The following is a 25,640-nucleotide window of genomic DNA, read 5'->3' as shown; positions in this document are numbered from 1 at the left end:
TGCAAAACACATCATTATATTCATTATCATTATTTGTTCGCCGATTGGAACGTTAATACTCGTGGAAAGCTTCAAATCATCACATTTATGGAGACATGTTCGCTGTGGTCTTCAGTTCATCATCCCCTTCCCTCTCGCTCGCTATGTTTCACGCAACGAGCGAAGTTCAAAGTCTACCATAGCAGTAATTACTTAAAAGCTCGTCATTACCGCCAAATAACCCATTCAGATTCCATCACGCAAATTACATACATAACAATAACCTATTTATCCTCTTGTGCACCATTTACTATTGACAATAAGCCATTACTTACTGTTCCATACCTATCACTTAACGTTATCCGCCGCGGACTCTTTCATTGGAACAGCGTATTGCATTTACCACCCAATAATTCCTGCTCGTACACATTTCCCTCCGATGTGTATATGTTCGTGATTTTCGCATGATTCCTTGGCCATTATTAATATACCAAGACTGACTGATGGTTTACAAGGCAGCTTAATCGTTCTCTTAGTTAACTGTCTTCTGTAAACAGTCTTTCCTTCTCTCTCTCTCTCTCTCTCTCTCTCTCTCTCTCTCTCTCTCTCTCTCTCTCTCTCTCTCTCTCTCTCTCTCTCTTGTACTTTATATTTCTTTGGCTTCTCTCCTTTTTTTAAAATCTAGAGAAGTGTTTTATTATATTTCCTAACTAACTATTCCTTCTTACTCGTCCTTGTCTGTGGTGTGTATACTGATTTCCCGCTTGTAATTCCCTGATAATTCATAACCCACTCTTAACAAACCGTGATTAATTCCAAACATGCGTAGCCACTGACTGACAGTTTACTGAGCAGCCAAATCAGTTATCTGGTCAGAGACTTGAGAGTAAATTGTCCTCTTCTATCTTGTCCTTCCTTGCTTTACTGGTTATTTCTCCTATTCCTCTTTCTCTCTCCCTTCTCCTTCGAAGTTGTTAGGAAGTGTTTTCCTGTTTCCTATTTCACTTTTTGCTGAATATTTTCGTCACTACTACTTCCTATTCTTTTTTATCGTCTCTTCCTCCTCCTCCTCCTCCTCCTCCTCCTCCTCCTCCTCCTCCTCCTCCTCCTCTTCACCCTCCTAAAGTCCACAAGAGTTTTTTTTTTCTATTCTTTCTCTTCTTGATCGTATTCTCTTTTTTCCGGCTTTATTTATATACCTATTTTTTTCTTTTTCTTCTTTCTTCTCCTCCTCCTCCTCCTCCTCCTCTTCCTCCTCCTTCCGCTCTTCCTCCTCTTTTTTTTTTTTATTTTACAAAGTGTTTTATTCTCTTCCTCTTCGTAATCGTGTTATTTTTTTTTTCTTACTGCATCATCCTACCTTCACTCCTCCTCCTCCTCTTCTACTTCTTCTTCCTCCTCTTCCTCCTTTCTCTCCATTCCTTGTTCCAAAATAAACTAAGATTTACTTCCCTTCTAATCCCCAATGGGTCATCTTAAAAGCTCAGTATTAATTGCTGCGTAAATCTTAAGTTATTCGCAGTTAAAATTCATTGCTAATCCTGATGTAAATCCGACACAATCACCTTACGACCAACACCTGTGTCTCCTGAGCGAACACCTGCAGGAGGGAGTACAGGTGGTAGGGGCGGGGCATTTAGGTGGGGGGAAGGGAGTGATACAAGAGTTCAGCCCTCGTCAGGTTACTACAAGAACGTCATGTTGAAGTGCCCTGTGCGATATCAGCTTCTAGTGTTACTCAAGGAAAAGATGGAAGAATATAGTTTAGTTTCCCTCGTGTTAGATTCCGTTCAAAGTTCTCTCTCTCTCTCTCTCTCTGTTTTCCGTTATGTGTTCTTGTTAATAAAAGTATGAATTGAAATATGAAGTGGTGTTTCTCTCTCTCTCTCTCTCTCTCTCTCTCTCTCTCTCTCTCTCTCTCTCTCTCTCTCTCTCTCTCTCTCTCTCTCTCTCTCTCTCTCTCTCTCTCTCTCTCTCTCTCTCTCTCTCTCTCTCTCTCTCTCTCTCTCTCTCTCTCTCTCTCTCTCTCTCTCTCTCTCTCTCTCTCTCTCACCTGCTTCCCCATTTATCACCTACATGCGGCACCACCTGCTTCATAATGCAGTCAGCTCCAGGTGCTTTGGTTTGACTCAATTATACACAAGGCTGCAGCAGAAAAGACTCGCGCATCTGTCTCTTACACATTATTGCAACACATCAGGCGGAGCGCTGCTGGTGCAAACGATACTGAGTGTTGGTGTTGGCGCCGCGTCAGTGTCAGTGTGTGTCTCGTCTCACCGCTTATCCCTGACGATGAAGGCGGAGTGTTTGGAATGAAGGCGGCGGAGTGCGGGTTTCAATGCTTTTTCTGGTAACATCATTGCATCGTTCATGAGTGTCGAGCGAAGCAAAGACTGATTGAGAGTATGATAACAACAGAGCGCTGATACAAGAAGCAGTGTGGCTGTCTTATGTGGAGTTTTTTGGGGATTGAGGAGCGTAAATGGAGGGGTTGGAGAAAGTGTTTTAATGAAGGAAAGGGTAAAGCAGATGACGCAACCCTGAATATTAATGTTCTTCCTTTTATACATGACAGCTTTGTATTCCTGATGAGTTCCATCTTCACGAAATAGTAATGCGTAGTTCTTGGCAATGAAGGAAAGGGTAAGGATGAGATAACGCACAGTTGAATACTAATGTTCTTCCTTTTGTACAGGAAGGTTCGATATTCTTCAGAATTTCCAGTTTCACGAAAAAATAATGCTTAGTTCTGGTCCAAGAGTTGAACACGAGCCTGGCAAAGCTGAGACGAGGCCAAGAGAGGCTGGACTCAAGGACTCACGACCCACGCTTGCCCTTACGTGTGGCACGAAAGGAACACAGGGCTGCGACCTCTGGTAAAATGCAACACCGAGACGCCGCTGATACTGAAGGAGACAGTGTGTGGCAAACGTCAGGAGCGTCACGACCGACATGAACCGCCTTGAACACTGCTGAGCGGCAGTGCGAGGCGGCAAGGAAGCTCTGGTGAGGGCGGCTGCTGAGGCACCGAGACTTAATTACCTTTGCTTAGAAAAGAAAAACACTCCTTAAGCCTCATGATGCTCCTTGGCATTACTGAATTCCTCGCCGGTTTCCTGCCTGCTAAAGATAACAGAGTCGAGTGGCGTGGTGTTGCCGACCCACCGTGGCCGAAGCTCACGCTGGGAGGAAGCAAGCAGTCCAGATTAATGTCCGTCAGTCTCCTCGCATGACCCGTCTCACCTGCGTCCATTCGCGTCAATCACGTTATTGTCTCACCAGCATCGATCAGTCAGGGATGCACCCCGGTGTTCATTGCAGAGCTGCACTACCTCCTTACCTCCTTAAGACGCATTTCAAAGATTCTGACATGAATGCAAAGAGAAAAATTATTTCTTTACCCTTGCAGTGCTACGAGGTGGCGTGAAAGGTTCCTCCGGCCGTCTTGTGAGGTACTGGTAGCGCCTCGCAGTAGAAGGGAAGGTAAACACTTGCGTCCATCACTGCCAAGGTGCTGTTGGCGAGAAAAATACCGCCCAGCCGGAAGTGTTGCCGCCCTAATGCTGCCGCCAAACAAACCTGTCTTCCCACGTGAGGCAAAAATTCCAAACCTGAAAGCGCACGAGCATTATTAAGAGAATTAAACACTGTCGGCACTCATGACACACAAGCACACACACACACACGCGCACACACACACACACACACACACACACACACACACACACACACACACACACACACACACACACACACACACACACACACACACACACACACACACACACACACACACACATACACACACCAAATGATAATCGTGGGGAAAGCCTCTCTCGCCGCACACTCTCAACAAAGCACCATAAACAAGCAACAGAAAATGGAAGCGAGGAATGAAATGAAGAGCAGAAGACGATGTGCGGAGGTTATGAGCGGGCGAGAGTAAAGAGACCGAGTCAACAGGGAATGGCTTTCAAGAGTTCCCACCGGCATATGCAGAGCCTGAAGGAGATAATACAACACAGAAGTCACGGACGAGGCAGGAGGAGAGAAGAGAGAGACAGAGAGACAGAGAAGAATCCTAACCACCCCTGTACCCTGCAGAACCCGCTGGAGGCAGGAAAGGGAGACACAGAGACGCACACGAAGACAAATATAATATCTCCACGCACTACCCCTGCCTGGTTCAAGTTAATAAAGGTCTGCTGTTGCACGTCATTCGCTGAAGCCTCCGCGGTACGAAAGGCTAAAATCCCTACAAAACAAGAGGGGCTGTTGGCCGTGAAGGAAAGGACGGCGTGAGACAGAGCGAGACAGAGGGAGACAAGGAAATGACTGCGGCGTGAGGAGCGGAACTTTCACTGCATCACTTAATAAGGACGCATGTTCCATCTGGTTCCTCCGAGACTCCGCGGCGCTCCTTGGAGAGATATATCTCGGCAGACGGAGTGCAAGGAGAAAAAATATAGTAATCCGATATAATTGTATCTTCCTCCCGAGCAGTAACCGCGAGTTGTGAGGGGCTGCAGGAGAGGCTGAGGAAGGGGCGAGAATGCAGAGATGAGTAGAAGGAAAATGGGCGGGTGGGTTGTTAGTAAAGGTTTCTGCTTCTGAGAAATGGGGTGTTGTTAATCTGACGTGGCAAGGTTCTGTGTGTGGGCTGTGTGACCTTTCGTATGAGAGAGAGAGAGAGAGAGAGAGAGAGAGAGAGAGAGAGAGAGAGAGAGAGAGAGAGAGAGAGAGAGAGAGAGAGAGAGAGAGAGAGAGAGAGAGAGAGAGAGAGAGAGAGAGAGAGAGAGAGAGAGAGAGAGAGTGCGTGAGACTGATAATAAAAAAAGGTCAAAGCTTCACAGAGTCCTCCCATCAGCATCACAAAATTAGATAGAGACACACACGGCCAAGAATATTCACCTCACATGTCCCAAAACAGACAGGCAGGCGGACAGGCACAGGTAAAGACGACTGCTCCTTATACTTCACCTGAGGCCTTGCAAGTGTACATACACACTGACATCGCTACTATCAATACACTGGCACGGCCCACCACCACCACTGCCGATGTATCAAACTTGCATGATGGAATTGCCCACATAGTGCAAACCTTCATGATACATCAAACTTGTCTTAACTACACAGCAATTCACATATGTCAAAGCTGCATGACAAAGATAAATTCGAATGTCTCTAAATTGCATGGCGAAAAATCAGTCACAGTCAGGGTTACATAATAAAATTTTAAGTATTATCAAAACTGCCGGATGAAACAAAAAAAAAAAAAAGTACCATTTATCAAAATTGCACAACATAACTGAAAGCACGTAACTGCGTCATGTTATTTTCACTTTCGGATTGCACGTGGGCGGCGCGGGCGGGGGAGAGTGGAAAAATTATGAAAATGAGAGGAAGGAATGCATGCACTGTGACGGTGGTGCTGGTGGCGTGGTAGTAAAGGTGGTGGTAGTAGTAGTAATAGCAATAGTAGTAGTGGTAGTGGTAGTGGTAGTAGTGGTAGTAGTAGTAGTTGTTGTTGTTGTTGTTGTTGTTGTTGTTGTTGTTGTTGTTGTAATGGTTTTACGTGCGAGTTACATTTAGTGGTGGTGGTAATAGTAGTAGTAATAGTAGTAGTAATAGTAGTAGTAGTAGTAGTAGTAGTAGTAGTAGTAGTAGTAGTAGTAGCAGTAGTAGTAATAGTAGTAGCAGCAGTAGTAGTGGTAGTGGTGGTGGTGGTGGTAGCAGTAGCAATAGCTGCAGTAATAGTAGCTGCTGATTTCGTTATTCATTTTATTGTTTTCAGTTGTCGCCGTTGTTATTGTTGGAGCTGTCGTCGTCGTTGTTATTTTTGTCATGAACGAAATCCAATTAAATTTCGTGGGAAAGGTGAGCCTTGGGACGAGGAAGAATTGATTAGATTTGGAAGCGGATTCGAATACGTACGATATGCGGAACCAGGATTTATTTCAGTCTCCCTCACATTTCCTGGCGGTGCAACTCTACGGTGAAGCTTTGCCGCATTTCATTTACGTGTCCCGAGAAAGTTTACCACAAGTACCATTATAGTGAGAATATTCACCCTGAACACCTTCTAGTTACATTACCATTATTACCATCACTATCACCATTACTGCCAATATATAAGAATACACGCAATCCAGCAGGGGAGAGGAGGAAAGGAGAACACACTTAGAGATATAACCCATGCTCCCTGTGTTAAGTAGCTTCAGGAAATTACTTAGCGATATTTATCTACGAGGGTCGAGGAGGGAAGGGTAGAAGGGAAGGGTTGGGAAGGGCCAGGTAAGTGAAGCGTTCAAGGTAAACAGGCAGTAATGGATTATTGATAGGAGGAGAACAGGCGTGTGGAAATGTTTGGAGCATTTTCTGATGCGGCGAATGACCCTGACACACAAACACACAAACACGCAGTCACACATGTTGCAAGATTTCAGCACAATAGATTGGAAACTGCTGAAATGTTGCAACGGCAGGCAGGTAGGCAGATGAATGGCTAGATAGACAGGCAGGGACGGGGAAGCAGACAGGCAGACAGACAAAAGAGACAGAGGCAGGCATGCATTCAGAAGTTTTCACTCCATATCTATTACACAACAGTAGTCGATGGTTCATAGCTTTCACTTCAAAAAATAAGAATAAAGAGCGGGGAGGATAAAAAAAAAAAAAAACGTCGGAGGAAACAAAATTAAGCGAGGCACAGAGAGATTTTTCTTTTTTTTATGTTTTTTTTATGCTTTCGCAACAAAAACGTGGCTGTTCATTGGAGAGGAAAAGCAAAAACCAGGGAGGAAGAGGGAAAAAGGACTGCAATCGACACAGCAAGTTTTGTCTAGCAGAGAGAGTCATAAGGCGCATCAGTTGGTCAGCATTACGTGCATTCACCTCAGACTTCAAAGTACCAAGCCGCCGGGAAATGTGACTCATCGCACGGCAAGCAAGTGTAACCATAAGCACACGGCGGCGAGAGTCTGAGAGAAGCATTAAAGGACATTAATCCTATTTCGTTAATTACACCAGGGAATGCGGAGAAGGAGAGTGCACTGGCTGGGGACGAGCCTGGAGGGGTGCTGAGAGGGCGCGCGAATCCCTGAAATGTTTCCTCACCTCCTGCAGGAATTATAGCCAAAAAAATAAAGCAGGACACATAAACTCCTCCACCAGCACAGCAAGACACGGACACGGGGCGCGGCCAGTGGGGCTTCACGCCGCCAGAAAGAAAAGCAGGAAAGAGACTCAGCACAACAACCCCAGCGGTGGTGTGTCGAGGCCTCGCTCCTGGGAGGCAAGGGAAAGGCAAATGTTCAAATGTTACCGCAGAATCGCATCACACACAGCCATCAGAGACAGTAATCATTCCTTGCACTGCGTCTCCAGGCTCGTGGTAAGCAAAGGTGAAGCAAATGTTTAAATCATACAAAAGAAACGACAGCATCATCCCCTAAGAAATTCACCTGAACGAACCCACAGCAGCATCGACGTCAGGAGGCAAGCCAAGGTGGAGACAAAGACCTGAATAATAGCAGAGGAAAGACAGCCTCACTTCACATAATTACCAGACACTCGCGACAACAAACCGCAGCGGAGTGTCGACGTAAGGTGCGGCAAGGATTAAATAATGCCAGAGAAAAGACTACATCTACACACACACACACACACACACACACACACACACACACACACACACACACACACACACACACACACACACACACAACGAAACAAACACACACAGTGACACTCTCCAGAATCTACACAGTGATGCGGAGCTCTAAGCCGTGCACCTTGTCGCGGAACAATGACCACGCCATCAGATCACCCATGCATGAGTTACCTGCTCGTCCCTCACCCTTCAAGTAAAGAAACCCACCCCACGCAGGAATCGAAGGCTTCAGGCGGGGACAAAGTGGCGGAAAGCATAACACTCGCATATGCAACAACAAACATGCATCGCTTCTAACACCGAAATACCCAGCATCCACCACAGTCCCGATCGCCAGCCTTGCTTTCCTACTTTGCCTTCAAACAGAAACGCGCCTCTGTGGGGGAGGAAGGACGCAGCCTGTGGATCATTTATGCAGCAAGTGGTGCAGGAATGACGGAGGAATGACAAATCCATCCTCTGCAAGATGAGATACAAGGGAGGAGGAGCGCTGGCGACACCTGGCTGACTGTAACCAAAATTCAGCTTGCATTCTCGAGTTGCACGCGGCCTTAAAGGTGCGTGATGAGCGGCGGGCATTAAGCAAATCACGAACCCTTGATTCCGGAGCTCTGGGACCACGGGTGAAGAAGGCTGGAGTGGAGGTTACGTGCACGAGTGAAAAACTGATAAAAATGACGTGATTTCTGAATGTCGCATCAGGAAAGAGAGGAAGGAGGAGGAGGAAAAGGAAAAAGAAGACGAGAAGGAGGAAGAGGAGGAAAAGGAGGAGGAAAAATTGCAAGAGGAAGAGGAGTTGGAGGTACAGAAAAAAGGAGGACGACAAGTACAAGGAAAGCAAAACTAGTAGAAACAGAAGGAAAAAAAAAAGAAACTAGTGGATGAGGAGGAGGAAGAGGAAGAAGAGGAAAGGAAATAGAAGCAATAGAAGAGGAAAAAAGGAGGACGACAAGAACGACGAAAGCAAAAGTAAGACTAACAGAGAGCAAGGAGGAGGTACAGAAACTGATAGACGAGGAGGAAAAAGAATAGGAAGAGGAGGAGGAGGAGGAGGAGGAAGAGGAGGAGGAGGAGGAAGCAATATAGTAAATGCGTAGGTAGTCGACAAGGGAATTCGCTTTCGCTGCTGCTGCTGTTGTTGTTGTTGTTGTTGTTGTTGTTGTTGTTGTTGTTGTTGTTGTTGTTGTCGTTGTTGTTGTTGTTGAATGTGTTTAGTTATTGTTGTTGTGCTGTGGTGTGGAGAAGGGAGAAGGAGGGAAGGGGAAAAGTGGAGAGGAAAAGAGGGGAAAAGCTTGATTGAATGGGAACTTGAGTGAAAGATAAAGGTGAAGTTGCTCCTCTCTCTCTCTCTCTCTCTCTCTCTCTCTCTCTCTCTCTCTCTCTCTCTCTCTCTCTCTCTCTCTCTCTCTCTCTCTCTCTCTCTCTCTCTCTCTCTCTCTTTCCGACATTTCTTGCAGGTTTTTATTTGTTTTTTTATTTGAACACATTCAGATGGTTTAGTTTCAATTATGATTCTCTATTTTCTTTATTTTTCTGCTTCTTTCCTCTTTCTCTCTTTTTCATTTGTTCGTTTCCACATTTTTCACTTTTTTTCTCTTTCCGCCCGAAGTTTCATTTTTTTTTTATTTTCGTATTCCTTGTTCCTGGTTTTGATTTACTCATCTCTCTCTCTCTCTCTCTCTCTCTCTCTCTCTCTCTCTCTCTCTCTCTCTCTCTCTCTCTCTCTCTCTCTCTCTCTCTCTCTCTCTCTCTCTCTCTCTCTCTCTCTCTCTCTCTCTCTCTCTCTCTCTCTCTCTCTCTCTCTCTCTCTCTCTCTCTCTCTCTCTCTCTCTCTCTCTCTCTCTCTCTCTCTCTCTCTCTCTCTCTCTCTCTCTCTCTCTCTCTCTCTCTCTCTCTCTAAAAACTCATCACTCGGGAGGAAAGGGGGTGAGTAAATGACAGATGCATTGATTAACTGGATGAGTAACACGCGAACTCAAGGCACACAAGGAACACGAGGTAAATTTACACGAACTCCAGTATTGGGAATAGATGGAAATGATAAGCTCAAAAAATAAGGTAGGTAGGTATTAGGTAGATAGATAGATATTTAAGATAGATAGATAAATAGATAGATAGGTAGATAGTCTGACTGCCTGACAAAGAAAGAAAGAAAGAAAGAAAGAAAGAAAGAGAAAAGGAAGGAAAGAAAGGAAAGACTATAAAAAAAAATATTCTGTGATAATAACAATATTTCTTCCTTTCTATCTCATTTATCTACTTGAATATTTAGTACAAGAGAAAGGACACCAGGTGGAATTCTGAGCTTTCAGACTACACACAATTCACTTCGCAAAAAATGTACCTGGAGATGAATAAAATACAAATAAAAAAAAAAAGAGCATAACAAACACGCAAACAGTTTCAACTCTCTTTACACACTGCAGAGAAAACAGCCTGAATGAATAACCTCGGTCATTCATTACCAACAAATACGTTTGCAAATGAAAAATTAACAAGATCGATGCTTCCCCCAACAAAAAAAAAATAATAATATCTCAACACTTCAACACAAGTTCGTTTTTTACCTTCCGGAAACCAACACAAGACCTCCTTTGTGAGAAATGATGCACGTAAAATATAAAATTAATGTTATCTAATTGAAAACCAGCGACGCGATACAAGAAGCTCCCGTCATTGGTGTGTGTAAGTGTGTGTGTTTAAGTGTGTGTGTCAGTGTAAGTGTGTGTGTGTAAGAGTGTGTGTGTATGTGTGTGTGTGTGTGTATGTGTGTGTGTGTGTGTGTGTGTGTGTGTGTGTGTGTGTGTGTGTGTGTGTGTGTGTGTGTGTGTGTTCAGATCAACAGCACACAAAGGTGGCAATAACACTCGTACATGATGCAGTAAAGTGTTGTACGTACTTTGCGATTATATTTGCGACCTGAATTTCACAGGAAAAACTCTGCACAGGTGAAAAATATGTGTTGGGTTTGTAGTGGTAGTGGTAGTAGTAGTAGTAGCAGCAGCAGCAGCAGCAGCAACAGCAGCAGTAGCAGCAGCAGCAGCAGTAGTAGTAGTAGTAGTAGTAGTAGTAGTAGTGGTAGTGGTAGTAGTAGTAATAGTAGTAGTAGCAGTAGTACTAGTAGTAATATAAGTAATAGTAGTAGTAACGAATGGTTTTGTGTGTGTGTGTGTGTGTGTGTGTGTGTGTGTTTCCTGCCACCTTTCTGATGTTAAAATAACGTAGCGTTCTCTCTAGTCTTTATTCTTTTTAATATTTATGTTGTTGTTCTTCTCTTACTTTTATAAGTAATGCAGTGTCGTGTTATTGTTTCTTTAATCTTGTTTTCCATTATTTGCTTCTCTTTTCCTTTACATCTTCAAAATACACAGTTATTATTTTTTTCATACTCTTTCCCTCTTTTTTCCTCTCTTCTTTCTGTTGCTCCCTATAGGAATCACAAGAGATCACCTATTTCTACTTTACTCTCATTTTTTATGTCTTCTGATACACCCATCAGTCGTCTGTCCTCCACAAATGCATCAGACACACAGAAATAAACCGTAAAATAAATTAATGCCTCTATTGCACAACTCTTCGGCAGGAAAATATACGTCGTGCCTTAATTTCCAAGCTGCCTCGCGTTGTATGAAACTGGCGGCATCTGCAGTATCGACCTTCCGTCCTTTCTTCCTTCCTTCCCTCCCTCCCTGGTTGACTGTCCATATTTTAAGGTGTGAAACCGATAAAAAATTCCTCAAAGGACTTATATTCAGACTTTTAGATGCTGGTGAACACGATTTATGAGGCTGCGGGTTGTCTGGTGGTACGGAAGGATATAAATTTCCACGTTTTACTGCTGCCGACGACACACCAGCACTGAGCAGCCTGCGACCGCCGCCGACGACACCACCACGGCGACAAGGCGACGGACAGCGATGGACAGTGAGAGAAAACGTTAACTTAGCATGCCAGGATGAAAAAAGGGGATACCAAAGTGCGTTAGAGGGTTAGTTTGACGCAATACGGAAGTGATATTATGCACTAGTAAAGATCAACTCGATAAATATATTGATACGAGAGAGAGAGAGAGAGAGAGAGAGAGAGAGAGAGAGAGAGAGAGAGAGAGAGAGGAGAGAGAGAGGAGAGAGAGAGAGAGAGAGAGAGAGAGAGAGAGAGAGAGAGAGAGAGAGAGAGAGAAAAGCGACATACACAGGTGGCCAAGACAGATAGGAAGACAAAGAGATATGATGATAGATAAAGAAACGTGCACACACACACACACACACACACACACACAAGAGGAAGACAGACAGATACCTCGATAGAAATAGAAATACAAACAAAAGGACAGACATGCACTCAGACACATGAAGACAAACATAACACAAGAGCAGGAATTTACGTACATTTTCCCTCTCTCTCTTCTCTCTGTCTCTCAGCCAACCCACCCAAATACTAATCAGATGGACGTCACCACCAGTCCTAACTCAGCGCCGCGTTAATGCTTTGGCTACGGATGGTGACAGGATGGTCGGGGCAATAAACTCCGCCCAACTTAGTGACGGAGATAAGCCTTGGGTAATAATGATAATAGCTGCATTCAGAATCGAGGGCTAAAGCGCAGTGCATAATTATCCCAAGGCAATTAGTACGTCCCAACAAGAACTGTCTGCGGAATGCTGCCGACAAACTGATGGTAAAGAGCAATGGACGCGGCATGAGGTGTCCAGGGCTTAATATAATGTGTTATTATGCCTGTGGATTTGTTAGCCTGGTTTCGTTGATTATCGTGATTATTACTATTATTATTGTCGTTATCAGTTCATCATCATTATTATCAGTTTTGAAATATATGGATTTGTGGGATTTTTTCAATGTTCGGTTATTCTCTCTCTCTCTCTCTCTCTCTCTCTCTCTCTCTCTCTCTCTCTCTCTCTCTCTCTCTCTCTCTCTCTCTCTCTCTCTCTCTCTCTCTCTCTCTCTCCTCTCTCTTCATAAAGGTGAGAACCTGCTCATTTTCACGTCCCAGTATTTTAATAACAGTAAAATGTTTAAGCCTCTTCGTCCTCGCTCTGTTCTCGCCTTATTTTTTTTTTTTTTTTTGTTTATTATTTTTTATCCTTTATATATATATATATATATATATATATATATATATATATATATATATATATATATATATATATATATATATATATATATATATATATATATATATATATATATATATATATGAGTATGCCATTAGTTCCTATGGGGTCAGGGAGGTAGGTGGACAGCGTGACAGGCTGGCAAGGACACTGTTGCTGTTGGTGCCGTTACTCCAGGAGCCTCACAGCCCTCGGTGGTGCGTATTTCAAATCGTTTCGTCTTATGGATTCTTTGTTTTTTTGTTTTTTTTTTGTAAGATAATTTACTTCTTCCAAATAAGACAGGTGTACTGTCATTATCAAAGAGTAAATGAAGTAATGCATTGATACTTTCAGTCGATCGGGAACTAAGACATGTTCGCTCCTACAAATAAGACTCCACGAGGCCAAAATTAACACCACCTTTAGCCTCTAGAGCACCGTGCATTGGGTCACTTGCACCGCCACGGCCAGCAGGGAGCCGAGATCACGGTCTTGTTAAAGTCAAACACTTGTAAGATAAAGGAAAGGGAAAAAACCAAGACAGAAATAGATGAGACGTATTCTGAAATGCTGTGTTCTCTCATAGGGAACTATTTCAAAGGCCCAGAGAGGTAATTAATCGCGTTTCCACGGATCTTTTTCCTACTGTCGGAACAGAATCCTTGTTAAACTATTTCCAGGAACCATGAAGACACCCTTGAAAAGCTCATTAAGTTCCATTTGAGCTGCTATAATAAGACAAGATGAAACTAAGAAACGTTTGGGAACATGATCCAAGGCCGCACTGAACAACGCACAGACAGCTAGAAATGCCAGGGACGGGGGGAGGAAGGGAGGGAGGAAGGGAAGGAGGGAAGGGGGTGTCCGCGGCAAAGCGTCTCGGCGGGAATCAACTGCGGGTTCACGACGGGAACGGCGATAAAAGTTTTGGGAAGGAAAATCTTCAGATCAACAAGTTTGCACTCTAGGGGTGGTGGAGTTCTGGGATGGAAAGGTGATGCGGCAAGTGGTAGTGGTGGTGATGGTGATTGGTGGTGCGGGCCTGGAGTCATGAGAATGGCGCGGGGGAAGGGGAGGCTTGCAGTGTCTAGTCTCGGTAAGGAATGTGTTAATGTGGCCCGCTTCTCTTTCACTACTGTCTTGAATGTTTTCCCGTAATATTAAGTCCCCTGATCCGCTTCAAGGTAAAGAGAGACAAGCTGTTAGGAACGTGCACCGCAGACTTCGATCATGAAGGATTCAATCACCGGCTCCTGAAGGTCATCCCGCCCCAGCATCAGCAAAACATTTATGTAAACCTGCAGCGAATTACGACATGGGAATATCAAATGCCTGGTATTTCGTGCTCTTTTAGCCGATACATCCTTTTTACAAAGAGGAGGTTCTCTCTCTCTCTCTCTCACACACACACAAACACACACATACACACACACACACACAAACACACACACACACACACACACACACACACACACACACACACACACACACACACACACACACACACACACACACACACACACACACACACACTTATCCACCCCCTCACCCACACACTTCCACAGACACACATAATCGTCTTTTCCACAATATGAAAAAAACAATAAGGATCTGAGATAAAAACGAGCGCTCAGCATCGAAGGAAACAAATAGACCTGTAAAGGAGCTTGGCGTGAGCGAGTATGTGCTTGTGAGTTGCATGTCGGGAACACAGACTGACAGATACATAGATGGAAAGTCACTACGTAGGTTTAGATACAAGAAGAGGATAGGTGACAGTTAAAGTGATTATATATGTAGTGACAAGGGAGCGAAGACACCGAGACAAAAAGGCATGAGGACATCTGGAGATTGACACTCACCTATCCTCCGTACTTTACAAGAATTAAAGATTTAGAAAACACAGAAGCCGCAAGAAGCCACCAGAACTTCACGTGGAAGTTCCTGTATAAAACATGCCTACCTATTTCCACCTCCCATCTTCATCTATATTTTTTTTTCTAATCTCCATTTCATTAAAGCTCCCTAATGATTGTGCACTAATAACTTAATCACATTAGTCTACTATTCCACTATCCTCCTATCACTTTTTATAAACCTAATTATCATATACGCTATCGCAACTTATGTACTCGTAAGTACAACCAAGTCAACCTTATAAACACGGATCAGGTGACAAAAACACTTATTTAAATTTACATCTCCGTTGATGTAGTAAGAGTGCATTATAGACGCTGCTAAGAAGGCCAGACGGTGCTGAGAGAAGCTTCGTGAGACCACACCTTTTGAAACCAATTTTACTCCCCCCCACGTCTCTGGAATATTTATGAAGGAGGGGCTTCGGTACAATGCAGCATCCTGGCCTATAAGTGCGTGGTAATGTCATTTACGTATAAGCCTAAAGTGTCTCTTGTACTTGGCCTAAAATGTACGAGTACTTGTTGTGTTACCGTCTAGGAGCATGATGACTAGTGTGTGTGTGTGTGTGTGTGTGTGTGTAGCAGTAGTAGTAGTAGTAGTAGTAGTAGTAGTAGTAGTAGTAGTAGTAGTCGTAGTAGTAGTAGTAGTAGTAGTAGTAGAAGTAGCTGAATAAATAAAATTAAAAAAAAAAGCTTGCACCTCTGTTTAATGCAAAGTTAACCTCCCTCGTACTCTACACATGAATGAATTAGAGCAGGAAATGTCAGCTGAGTGGAGTGACTGTCTGACCTTGTATTCTTTATTTTCGTCCCCTTTCTCTCCTTTTTTTCGTCTCGTATCGTGAAAAAAAAAAAGAAAAAAAATAATTAAGTTTGAAAGAAATCATGAATAGACTAAGAGCAGAGGAGGAGAAGAGATAGAGTCAAGGGGAATAAGAGAACAGATGATGTAAAGGTGACTAAAAGGGAGATCAAAAATTATGTCACGGATTTCAAAGCAAAGCGTCGAGTGAATGAAACTGAAAAAACGTAAATATTATAGTGTTTGATGATATAAGGTTAATGAAATATGAAACCTTACTTACTCACTTTCATAATTATTTACTTGCTTGTTTGAGCGAGTGAGTGAGTGAGTGAGTGAGTGAGTGAGTGAGTGAGTGAAATGAGTAAGAGGGTGATTTATTGATTGATTACTTACTACGAATAAAAACAACACGCAACAAAATAATATGAAAAGTGAAAAACTACAAGCATCAAATTGAAATGAATGAAATAATGAGATTACTTCCGACCTTGACTATACAGCTGAAATATAGAGTTACAGGTGAGATGTGATTCGTTTTAGTAGTAGTAAGTGTAGTAGTATTAGTAGTAGTAGTAGTAGTAGTAGTAGTAGTAGTAGTAGTAGTAGTAGTAGTGACAAATAATTATGACCGATACAATGAATTCTGATAGTGACAGGATGAGGAAGGTGACGATAATGATATGATAACAGTGACCAGATAATGATGACGAGGGTAGTGATGCTTATGAAGTCATTGTAGTGAGTATCTGACATCAGCAAAAGCATAAATATTAGTGTGTGTGTGTGTGTGTGTTGTGTGTGTGTGTGTGTGTGTGTGTGTGTGTGTGTGTGTGTGTGTGTGTGTGTGTGTGTGTGTGGTGTGTGTGGTGTGTGTGTGTGTGTGTGTGTGTGTGTGTGTCAATATTGTGACCACAAACACGCTCAGCTCCAAAAAATAATATAACACACACACATACACACACACACAGAGAGAGAGAGAGAGAGAGAGAGAGAGAGAGGAGAGAGAGAGAGAGAGAGAGAGAGAGAGAGAGAGAGCACCCACAAACACTAATATGTTAATTGTAACGTGGCACTAAAGTAATATATTGTGCATGACTTAATGGTAATATGTGAGCCTAATTGTAATGGAGGCTTGAGTAATTCACGCCCTCATGCGCTACATTATGCTCCGCGCGCCGCCTCACCTGTCGCATGCATCTTCCTAATAACCTTAGTGTAATCCTGCCATAAAGGTGCATGTGACTTGGTCTTCCTTGCTCTGCTTATGCGCGCCCTCGCTTCCCGTGACTTCCCTAGTGCCTGTCGATTTGTAGTGTAGGGAGTTTTAAAGGTTTGGCTAGTGTAGGTATTCAAGTGTGGTGGTGGTGGTGGTGGTGGTGCTGGTGGTGGTGGTGGTAGATTGGCGTTGTGTTTTTTGGCGTTGTTGTTGTTGATGTCGTAGTTGTAGTAGTAGTAGTAGTAGTAGTAGTTATGCACTAGTATGTTTTATAAGGAGACTGCTAACGTGTAAACCTACTTGCCAAATGAAGCTTGCCTATATTCTTACGTTCTTGAAAAAAAAAAAAATCACATTCTTTCTAGTAAAACCATTTCACTGAAAAAAAAATAAAAAAATCAAGATATCAGCAAAATCAACAATAGCAGTAAGAGCCTCAAATCTTTACGTACGAGAGGACTTAAGGTTCTGAGAATATTGCTAAGAGTACGAGTATTCACTGCAATGCAAGGATATATGCTGAGAGGGAAAAATGAGTATTCAGTAAGAAAGCAACACCTAACACCCAGTTTCTTTTCAAGGGTGCACTTGACGTAATTCTAGACACGATATCCAATAGAGTTCTGGGAACAGGAGGTCATGGTTTTCTCTAGTATTTATTCCGAGGTAGGGTACTGAAGGAAACATGAGTATTCAGAAAGGAAAGCGACACCCAACATACAATTTCTTTCCAAAGATACACTAAGAAAATTCTCGACGCGATATTCAATAGGGTTCTGAGAGTGAAAGGTCTTGGTTCTCTCCTCCCCACGATCCTCCACTGTGCCCCGTCTCGTTTTGTGGCAAATAAGAAAGCCAAGAGCTGATGTGAAAGAACAAGGAAGAAAAAGAAACAAATCAAGTCAATCATCACAGAGGGAGACTGCAAATGATAAGAGGGAGTAACGAAGCAAGAAATCACGAAAGAAAGAAAGATAAAAGAGAAATGGTAAAGAAAGAGGAGAAAATAAGTCTCATTCTGATAATAAAAAAAAAAAGAAAGAAAGAAACACGCATGCAACAAGGAGAAAACTGCGTATCACTTTCAAACACACACACACACACACACACACACACACACACACACACACACACACACACACACACACACACACACAAGGACTGAAAAACACCACAAAATACACACTGAAGATCAAATTTCAACATCATCGCCTAGAAGAAAATAAAAAAAATACGAACGTAAAAACAAAAACAAAAAAAACAAGAAATTTAAAAACACGAAAGGGAGCGATGGGAAGGGACTGGAAGGAGCTGAAGAGAGAGAGAGTAAGTGTGTGGCGTAGGAGGTGGAGGGAAATGAGAGCACATTAAAAAAAAGGACCCAAAGAAACGAAGTAAACAGGGAAAATTAGAGGCAGTTTGGGTGCACTCCCGGGCCGAGTTTGATGGGTTGATAAAGTTGCTAAGTGAGTTATTAAAGTTGAGGGGAAAGTTGGTGCCATGGTCAGCCAAAGGGGGGTGTCGGGAGGAGGATGGGAGGGGAGGGAATGTAGGGGATGTGAGGGGGAGTTGTAGAGGGGTTGAAAGGGGAGGAGAGGTAGGAGGGATGGTGGTTGTGTGGTTTAATGAATTCCTTCCCCACTTTCTTCTTTCTTTTCCACCTCCTCCTCCTCCTCCTCTCCTCCTCCTCCTCCTCCTCCTCCTCCTCCTCCTCCTCCTCCTCCTCCTCCTCCTCCTCCTTATAGCTATTTCGCCTCCTCCTTTCATCTATTTACTGCATAATGACTTTTTTCCAGCTCCCCCTCTTTTCATGTCTCCTCCTCCTCCTCCTCCTCCTCCTCCTCCTCCTCTACATTTTTATTAATATTAAGACTTTTTTTCATCTCCCTTTATCCTCCTCCCACTACTACCACTACTGATACCAATACTCCCATTACCACTACTACTACTACTACCAACACCAGTACTACTACTCTCTACTAACAACCGTCTCTCTTGTTCCCACACAGGCCTATCCAAGACCTACTTGAACTACGACTATGACTACTACTACCAGGAACCAGGAGTGGAGCCCCCAACGTTCATGGCACGACCTCAGACCTTCACGGTGGAGGTGGGCCAGTCAGTCATCATTCCCTGCGACGTGGAGAATCCTAGTAAGTCAGTCAGTCACTCAGTTAGTTAGGTAGTTAGTAAGTTAGTAAGTTATATGGTCAGTTAGTTGGTCAGGCAATCATCTGGGACGTGGAAAATCCTTGTAGATCATTCAGGCAGTCACTCAGTTCATCAGTCAATCTCTCATTCAGTTATTTAATCAATTAGTGAGTTATTATCAGTAAGTCACTTGGTCATTCAGTTAGTCAATCATTTAGTCAGTAAGTCATTCTCTCTCTCTCTCTCTCTCTCTCTCTCTCTCTCTCTCTCTCTTCTCCTCTCTCTCTCTCTCTCTCTCTCTCTCTCTCTCTCTCTCTCTCTCTCTCTCTCTCTCTCTCTCTCACTTGCGTGTTTGCATATCGCGTGGGTCCCTCTTACTGCAGTTTCTTCCCTCGTTTCTCTTTTATCTCCATCTCTCCTCTTCCTTCACTTCCTTTTTCTTCTTTTCCTTCATTTCCCTTAATGGATTCCACTGTCCTCTCCTCCTCTTCCTTCACACACACACACACACACACACACAGGTAAGCACAGCACCGTTGCACAAAACACGTTCCTCGCGGCCAGTAGAGCAACGGATGGGAGCAACAAGCGGGCAGTCTGAGCCGTGGAATGCAATACGATTACCGCATCCAGATCCCGCCTCTCCCGCCACTCTAACGGCGCGGCGCCCCAAAAAGCAGCGCCGATGCACCCGCCGTGACTTGTTTTAAGGGCCAGATCCCATCTAGTAAACCCAATGGCCTGTAGGGTCTGGAATTCTATGTAAATCCATGTAAATTTCCCTCCCCTGCCTCGCTTTCCTGTTTTCTTTGTGCCCCTACCACCACCACCACCACCACCACTGCTACTACTGCTATTACTACTATCACTGCTGCTACCACTGCTGCTACATATACTACTGCCTCTCTGCTTTCCCTTTTTCCATTTCATTCCCATTTACCGTCACATCATCCATTCATTTCCTCTGACTTTTCTGTCCTCATCTCCCAGCTCCCTCTTCTCATCCTTGGGTTTTTCCTCCTCATCCTCCCATCCACCATTTCTTCCCCCACCCCCCATTGCCTCATGGTTCTGACTCATCTCGCGCCTCTGACTCATCACTGATTCATTCCCCTCCGCCTTTCCCTCTTTTCCTTCTGCAGCGACAACTCTTCCCCCTTTTTCCCCTTCTCTCCCACCGCACCAAGGATAAGAATAATTCCATGGACCATTTTCAGTGGGGTCCTTTGTTCCCTTCCTCGTCTTAAATGACCAATGGGAGAAACGATTCTCTGACGCCTAATATCAAAGTTGCACACACGGCCATCGCTCAGGGGACAGGGACAGGTGACGCGCAAGCAGGCTGTCATGGGCACACTGTCGCTGTCATGGGGGAGACTTTGCCCTCATTAAAGTGGGTTTGTATTAATTCGCCTTCTTCTCCCCTTCACCAGCCGGGAGGAACAAGCTGATCATCAAGAAGCAGCCGGCGAGCGGGGGGAGCGAAAAGCTGCTGTCCGTGGGCTCTGATAAGGTGACGCCAGACCCACGCATTGACATCAAGGGCTCTCGCCTCACCATCTCCCACACAAGGCCCAGGGACGCAGGCACATTCCTCTGCCAGTTCGACCTGGAGCCGCCCGTGCAGCTGCGCCACACCCTGGACGTGCAGTTCGCGCCCACCGTGCGTGCCTTGGTGCCGCCCGAGCAGCACGTGGCCAAGGGCAACAGTGTCACCTTGGAGTGCAAGGCGAACGGCAACCCAGAACCTAACATCCGCTGGTCACATCAGGAGGGCCGCCTCCCCTCAGGCTACCACACCTCGCAGGTAAGACGCCACCAGACATCACATGACACAGCTACCCTTCCCCACCCTCCCCTCCGCCCCACCTGCCTTCATTAGCCTGGGTCGTTCCGTCGTGTTTGTTCGGGAACGCGTCATTAATGAGTGCGTAAAACAATGAATTAAAACAAACACCGGAGGAGCCAGATAACTTTTGCTCTTTTGTCACTGAGATGAGGACAATAATTCATGGTGATACTGGTGCACGGTACGCCTAACCCGCCGCCTCACGCACGCCTCTTCAAGCAGGGCCCGAGACTCACGCTGGAGAATGTGGACCGCCGAGCAGAGGGCACCTATCTATGTACTGCTGACAACGGCATCGGAGAGCCAGCCTCCGCCGCCATGTCCATCACCGTGGAGTACCCGCCCGAGGTGGTGGCCGAGAAGGTAGGATGCCCTCCCCTCCACCCTGATAGCTCCTCTCCAGCACCACCTGTTTTATGAGGCTGACTGTGGGAGTGCTAAGAGAGAGAGAGAGAGAGAGAGAGAGAGAGAGAGAGAGAGAGAGAGAGAGAGAGAGAGAGAGAGAGAGAGAGAATAAATAACTAAATCAATCACCAGTATAATAGGACGAGTAGGGAGACACATGGAAAAGACAGAAGGAGACTAAAAACCCCGTAAAATTCTAGACATTAAGAACTCCGTAACATTCCAGACAGAGATTAACAGCCCCCGTAACAATCCAGACAGTAACAGACCAGTAACATTCCAGACAGTAACAGCCCCGTAACATTCCAGACCATCGTGCGGACAGGCGAAGGGGACAACGTGGAGCTGGTATGCATCGTTCACGGCCGCCCCGCCCCTGAAGTTGTGTGGACCCGTGACGGACAGAGCCTCCCGGACTCCATCATGGACACCAAACTGCACCAGCCCCGCACCCACACCGCCCATGACGCCCACATGACCCAGAACCACGTCGCCCACCGCCACATCCTGTCCATCAAGCCAGTCACGGAGAAGGACTTTGGGTCGTACGTGTGTATTGCAGAGAACGACCACGGCAAGGAGAGTGCGGTGATACAAATGACAGGTAAGGAGAGGAGAGAGAGAGAGAGAGAGAGAGAGAGAGAGAGAGAGAGAGAGAGAGAGAGAGAGAGAGAATGTATACGATAAGCGCAGGGGGGTCATAAATATTAATTAACCGGGAATGAGGATTAAATTGTTACAATACGGAATGCATAAATTGTGTAGACCAACGGTGGTATTGGCGGGAGGAGTGAGAGCAGCAGCAACTCCAACACCAACAGCAGCAGCAACAACAACAACACCAACAACAACAACAACCACGATGACGATGATGATAATAATAATAATAATAATAATAATAATAATAATAATAATAATAATAATAATAATAATAATAATAATAATAATAATAATAATAACAACAGCCCAACAATCCCCTCTACAACCTGGTTACATTAAATCATTCACTATTACGATTTTTTCCCAGTCTCTCGTAAGCTGCTTTTGGTCTCTCTCTCTCTCTCTCTCTCTCTCTCTCTCTCTCTCTCTCTCTCTCTCTCTCTCTCTCTCTCTCTCTCTCTCTCTATCTATCTATCTCTCTCTCTATCTATCTATCTATCTATCTATCTATCTATCTATCTATCTATCTTTTCCAACACAAATGTAACTTGTAACTTAAGCCGGAAAAAAAAAAAAAGAATAAAACTAAAAAAATATCATAACTTATCAAAATTATGTTAAATGTCACATCATTAATATTGTAAAGAGATAAAAAAAATAATTATGTTGCTTCTTGTTTCTCAGTGGCATGTGTATTCCATGATGGGCGTTGGCTGTTCACTGTGTTTATTTCATGTTAGGTTAAGTTAGATTAGATTAGGTTAGGTTAAGTTAAGGTTAGGTTACATTAAGTTACGTTAGGTTAGGTTTGGTTTGGTTAGATTAGATTAGGTCAAGTTGGGTAAGGTTATGTTAGATTAAGTTACGTTAGATTAGGTTTGTTGGGTTAAATTAGATTACGTTAGTTAGGTTAGGTTAGGTTAGGTTAGGTTAGATTAGATTCAAATTAGACCAGGTTAGATTAGGTTAGGTTAGGTTAGGCTACATTAATGTGTACAGATTAGATACTTGTAGCACCAGCGTCACTCTAGGTGTAACACTGTAGTAATGATGATGCTACGAGTAATGTGGCTTTGGTGCAAGTAGTGTAGCTAATGTGGCGTGGCCGAGTAATGTAGCGGGACTGGATACCATGGTGTGGCTGAGAGATATGTGGTGTAACTGTAATGCTTCGAACAGTGTGGTGTGGTGTGGTGTGGTGCTGTGTGGTGTGATGTGGTTTAGTGTGGTGCGATGTGAATGTAACGCTTCGAACAGTGTGTGTGGTGTGGTGAGGTGTGGTGTGGCGAAGCGTGGCGTGGTGAAATGTGGTGCTGTGTGATTCAATTTGTTATGGGTACAGTTCTTGTGATGTAACTACTGTCGATGAAATACGGGAAGAATTACAGACGCGGTGTACTTAATTATCGACATTGTAATAAATAATGACTTTAATTACGAAACTGACACTGAGAAGTATCACACGACCTAACCAGACACACAACCTTCAGGACACGGCTAAATATTAAAGTTGTACGCTTAATTACAGGTAGAAATAGAAGAAGGAAGGGTGGAAGGATAAAAGAAAGTGAGGGAAGTGGATAAGGAAGAATTAACGTTAAAAGGGTGGATAGAGAGAAGAGAAAAAAAAGATATTATGGATGAAGGAAACGAAGGACTGATGGATATGATATAAATTGAGGTAGAATAGAAGAAGAAAAGGGGGAAAAAAAGTAAGGGTAGGAGATAGGTGAAGAAGGAAGAAGGAACATAAGAAAAAGGTAGATAGAGAGAAAAAGGGAGAATAATTATGGATGAAATTAAGGAAGGATGGATGGAAGGATAAAAGGAAGAGAGGGATGAAGATAATAACTGGATAGGAAAGATGAAACGAAGAAAAAATTAAGAGAGAGAAGAGAAAATAGAAGAAATTATAGAAGGAAAAAGAAATTAAACAAAAAAAAGGCTTGATGGAAGAAGAAAACGAGGAAGGACGTGAAGAAAAGAAGGAACGCAGGACAGTACGGATAGCGATAACAAGAGGGAGGAAGTTATAGATAGAAGGATGGACGGAAACACACTACAATAACAGAAAAGCATGAAAATAGACACACTTCAATGCTGATAACTGAACAAAAGCAGCTTACTTTTTCGCACTTAAGCTCGAACCATGAAGTTGATTTGTGAATTGAAAGTTTATACGAGGATTAAAGAATTACATTATAAGATTCAGATGTTAAAGTGACAACAGTAATGATAATAAGAATAGTAGTAGTGGTAGTAGTGGTTCTGGTTGTGGTAGTAGTAGTAGTAGTAGTAGTAGTAGTAGTAGTAGTAGTAGTAGTTGTAGTAGTAGTAGTAGTAGTACGTAGTATTGATGATGATGATGATGATAAGAGAGAGAGAGAGAGAGAGAGAGAGAGAGAGAGAGAATGGGTCTTCTACACCTCCTTCTCCCTCCCTTCTCCTTCTAAACTTTCTCTTCCCTCCTCCTCCTCCTTCTCCTCCTTCTCCTCCTCCTTCTCTTCTTCTTCTTCTTCCTCCTCCTCCTTTTCCTTTTCCTCTTATGTATACCTATCAAACGTTTTAATAGTTTAATTATCCACGTGTTCCGCTACTACTACTCCTACTACTACTACTACTACTACTACTACTACTACTACTAATAATAATAATAATAATAATAATAATAGTTGTAATAATAATAATAGTAGTAGTAGTTGTAATAATAGTAATAATCCTTGTCATTATTATCATCATTATCATCATGAGAAAAAAGCAAGGCTAGCATCGTTTAATCACCAACTGCAACATACATACATATACAGTATATACAAGTTTTCATTCCCATGAACATATATCAGATTACTGCCAACCATTAAACACCCACGGGCGCCTTATTCTACTTTGTTGTTATCAGTACACACACTCACACACACACACACACACACACACAGAAGTTTGGAGAAGTTTGGGAAGGGACTACTGCATCATCCGCGTCTCAGAGACATGCTGCCGCCCGACGCGCCTCGCCCTGTCCGTGCCACCAGACACCACAACAAAATAACGCCCCTGAAGGCGCCGCGCACGGACCGGTACAGACTCAGTGCGATTCCCACCATGGTGCGAGCCATCAATCGATAGTATTTCCCTCCTAGATTAGTCTTACCGTTAGGATTAATGTTAAGTTTTTCCCCATCCCCTATGTACATTTTCAGTTTGTCAAACTGCCTAAATAATAAACCGTTTATTATTATTATTATTATTATTACACACACACAAACAAACAAACACACACACTACTACTACTACTACTATCACCATCACCACCACTACTAAAAAAATACTATATACCTTATCATATTTAACACTAAACTCAGTCACTATTTTATGTAATGGTAAAAGACGCACGCCTACACACATACACAGTACACACAAAGACACACACTAATACTGCTGCTGCTACCACCACCACCACCACCACCACCGTCACTGCGCACAACTTTTCACCTAATTATATTCAACTCTTTCAACTCGGTAATTCCACTGTTTTCCCCCGTATGTGGCTGTGTTTTATCTCCGCTCAGTGACGCTCGCCAGTTCACAGCACCAGTTCAAAGCAGGCCACTGAAAAGCTCATAAGTTATATCAGACTATTTCATTTAAACATTAATCAAGCGGCGGACGGATGTACACGTGAGCAGTGAGTTAGTTACCTGTATATGTGCGTGCGTGTGTGTGCGTGTGTTATGTAAGTAAAGTGGTTATTTACTAGATGCGTTGGTCATTAAGGGAAAGTTAACTAGGTCATTTGAGTGTGTTGAATTTCGGAGTTTATGTGATCATTTGTAAGATATTGGTCTTTTTTTTTCTTTTTACTGTCTGCTC

General features: G+C 43.7%; 1 protein-coding gene across 1 annotated transcript in view; it reads left to right on the top strand.

The window, feature by feature from the left end:
• Positions 1–25,640, top strand: part of LOC135112510 (hemicentin-2-like) — a 39,196-nt gene that overhangs the window by 6,996 nt on the left and 6,560 nt on the right. Inside the window, exons 3-9 of the mRNA XM_064026925.1 lie at positions 2,675–2,855; positions 7,105–7,273; positions 7,366–7,372; positions 18,715–18,861; positions 20,293–20,666; positions 20,931–21,071; positions 21,423–21,717. Of these exons, the coding sequence (XP_063882995.1) occupies positions 2,675–2,855; positions 7,105–7,273; positions 7,366–7,372; positions 18,715–18,861; positions 20,293–20,666; positions 20,931–21,071; positions 21,423–21,717 (1,314 nt within the window). The remainder of the gene's footprint in view (positions 1–2,674; positions 2,856–7,104; positions 7,274–7,365; positions 7,373–18,714; positions 18,862–20,292; positions 20,667–20,930; positions 21,072–21,422; positions 21,718–25,640) is intronic.

This window comes from Scylla paramamosain, chromosome 24 (assembly GCF_035594125.1).
Source record: "Scylla paramamosain isolate STU-SP2022 chromosome 24, ASM3559412v1, whole genome shotgun sequence".
Lineage (NCBI taxonomy): Eukaryota > Metazoa > Arthropoda > Malacostraca > Decapoda > Portunidae > Scylla > Scylla paramamosain.
This window is presented reverse-complemented; position numbering and strand designations above follow the sequence as displayed.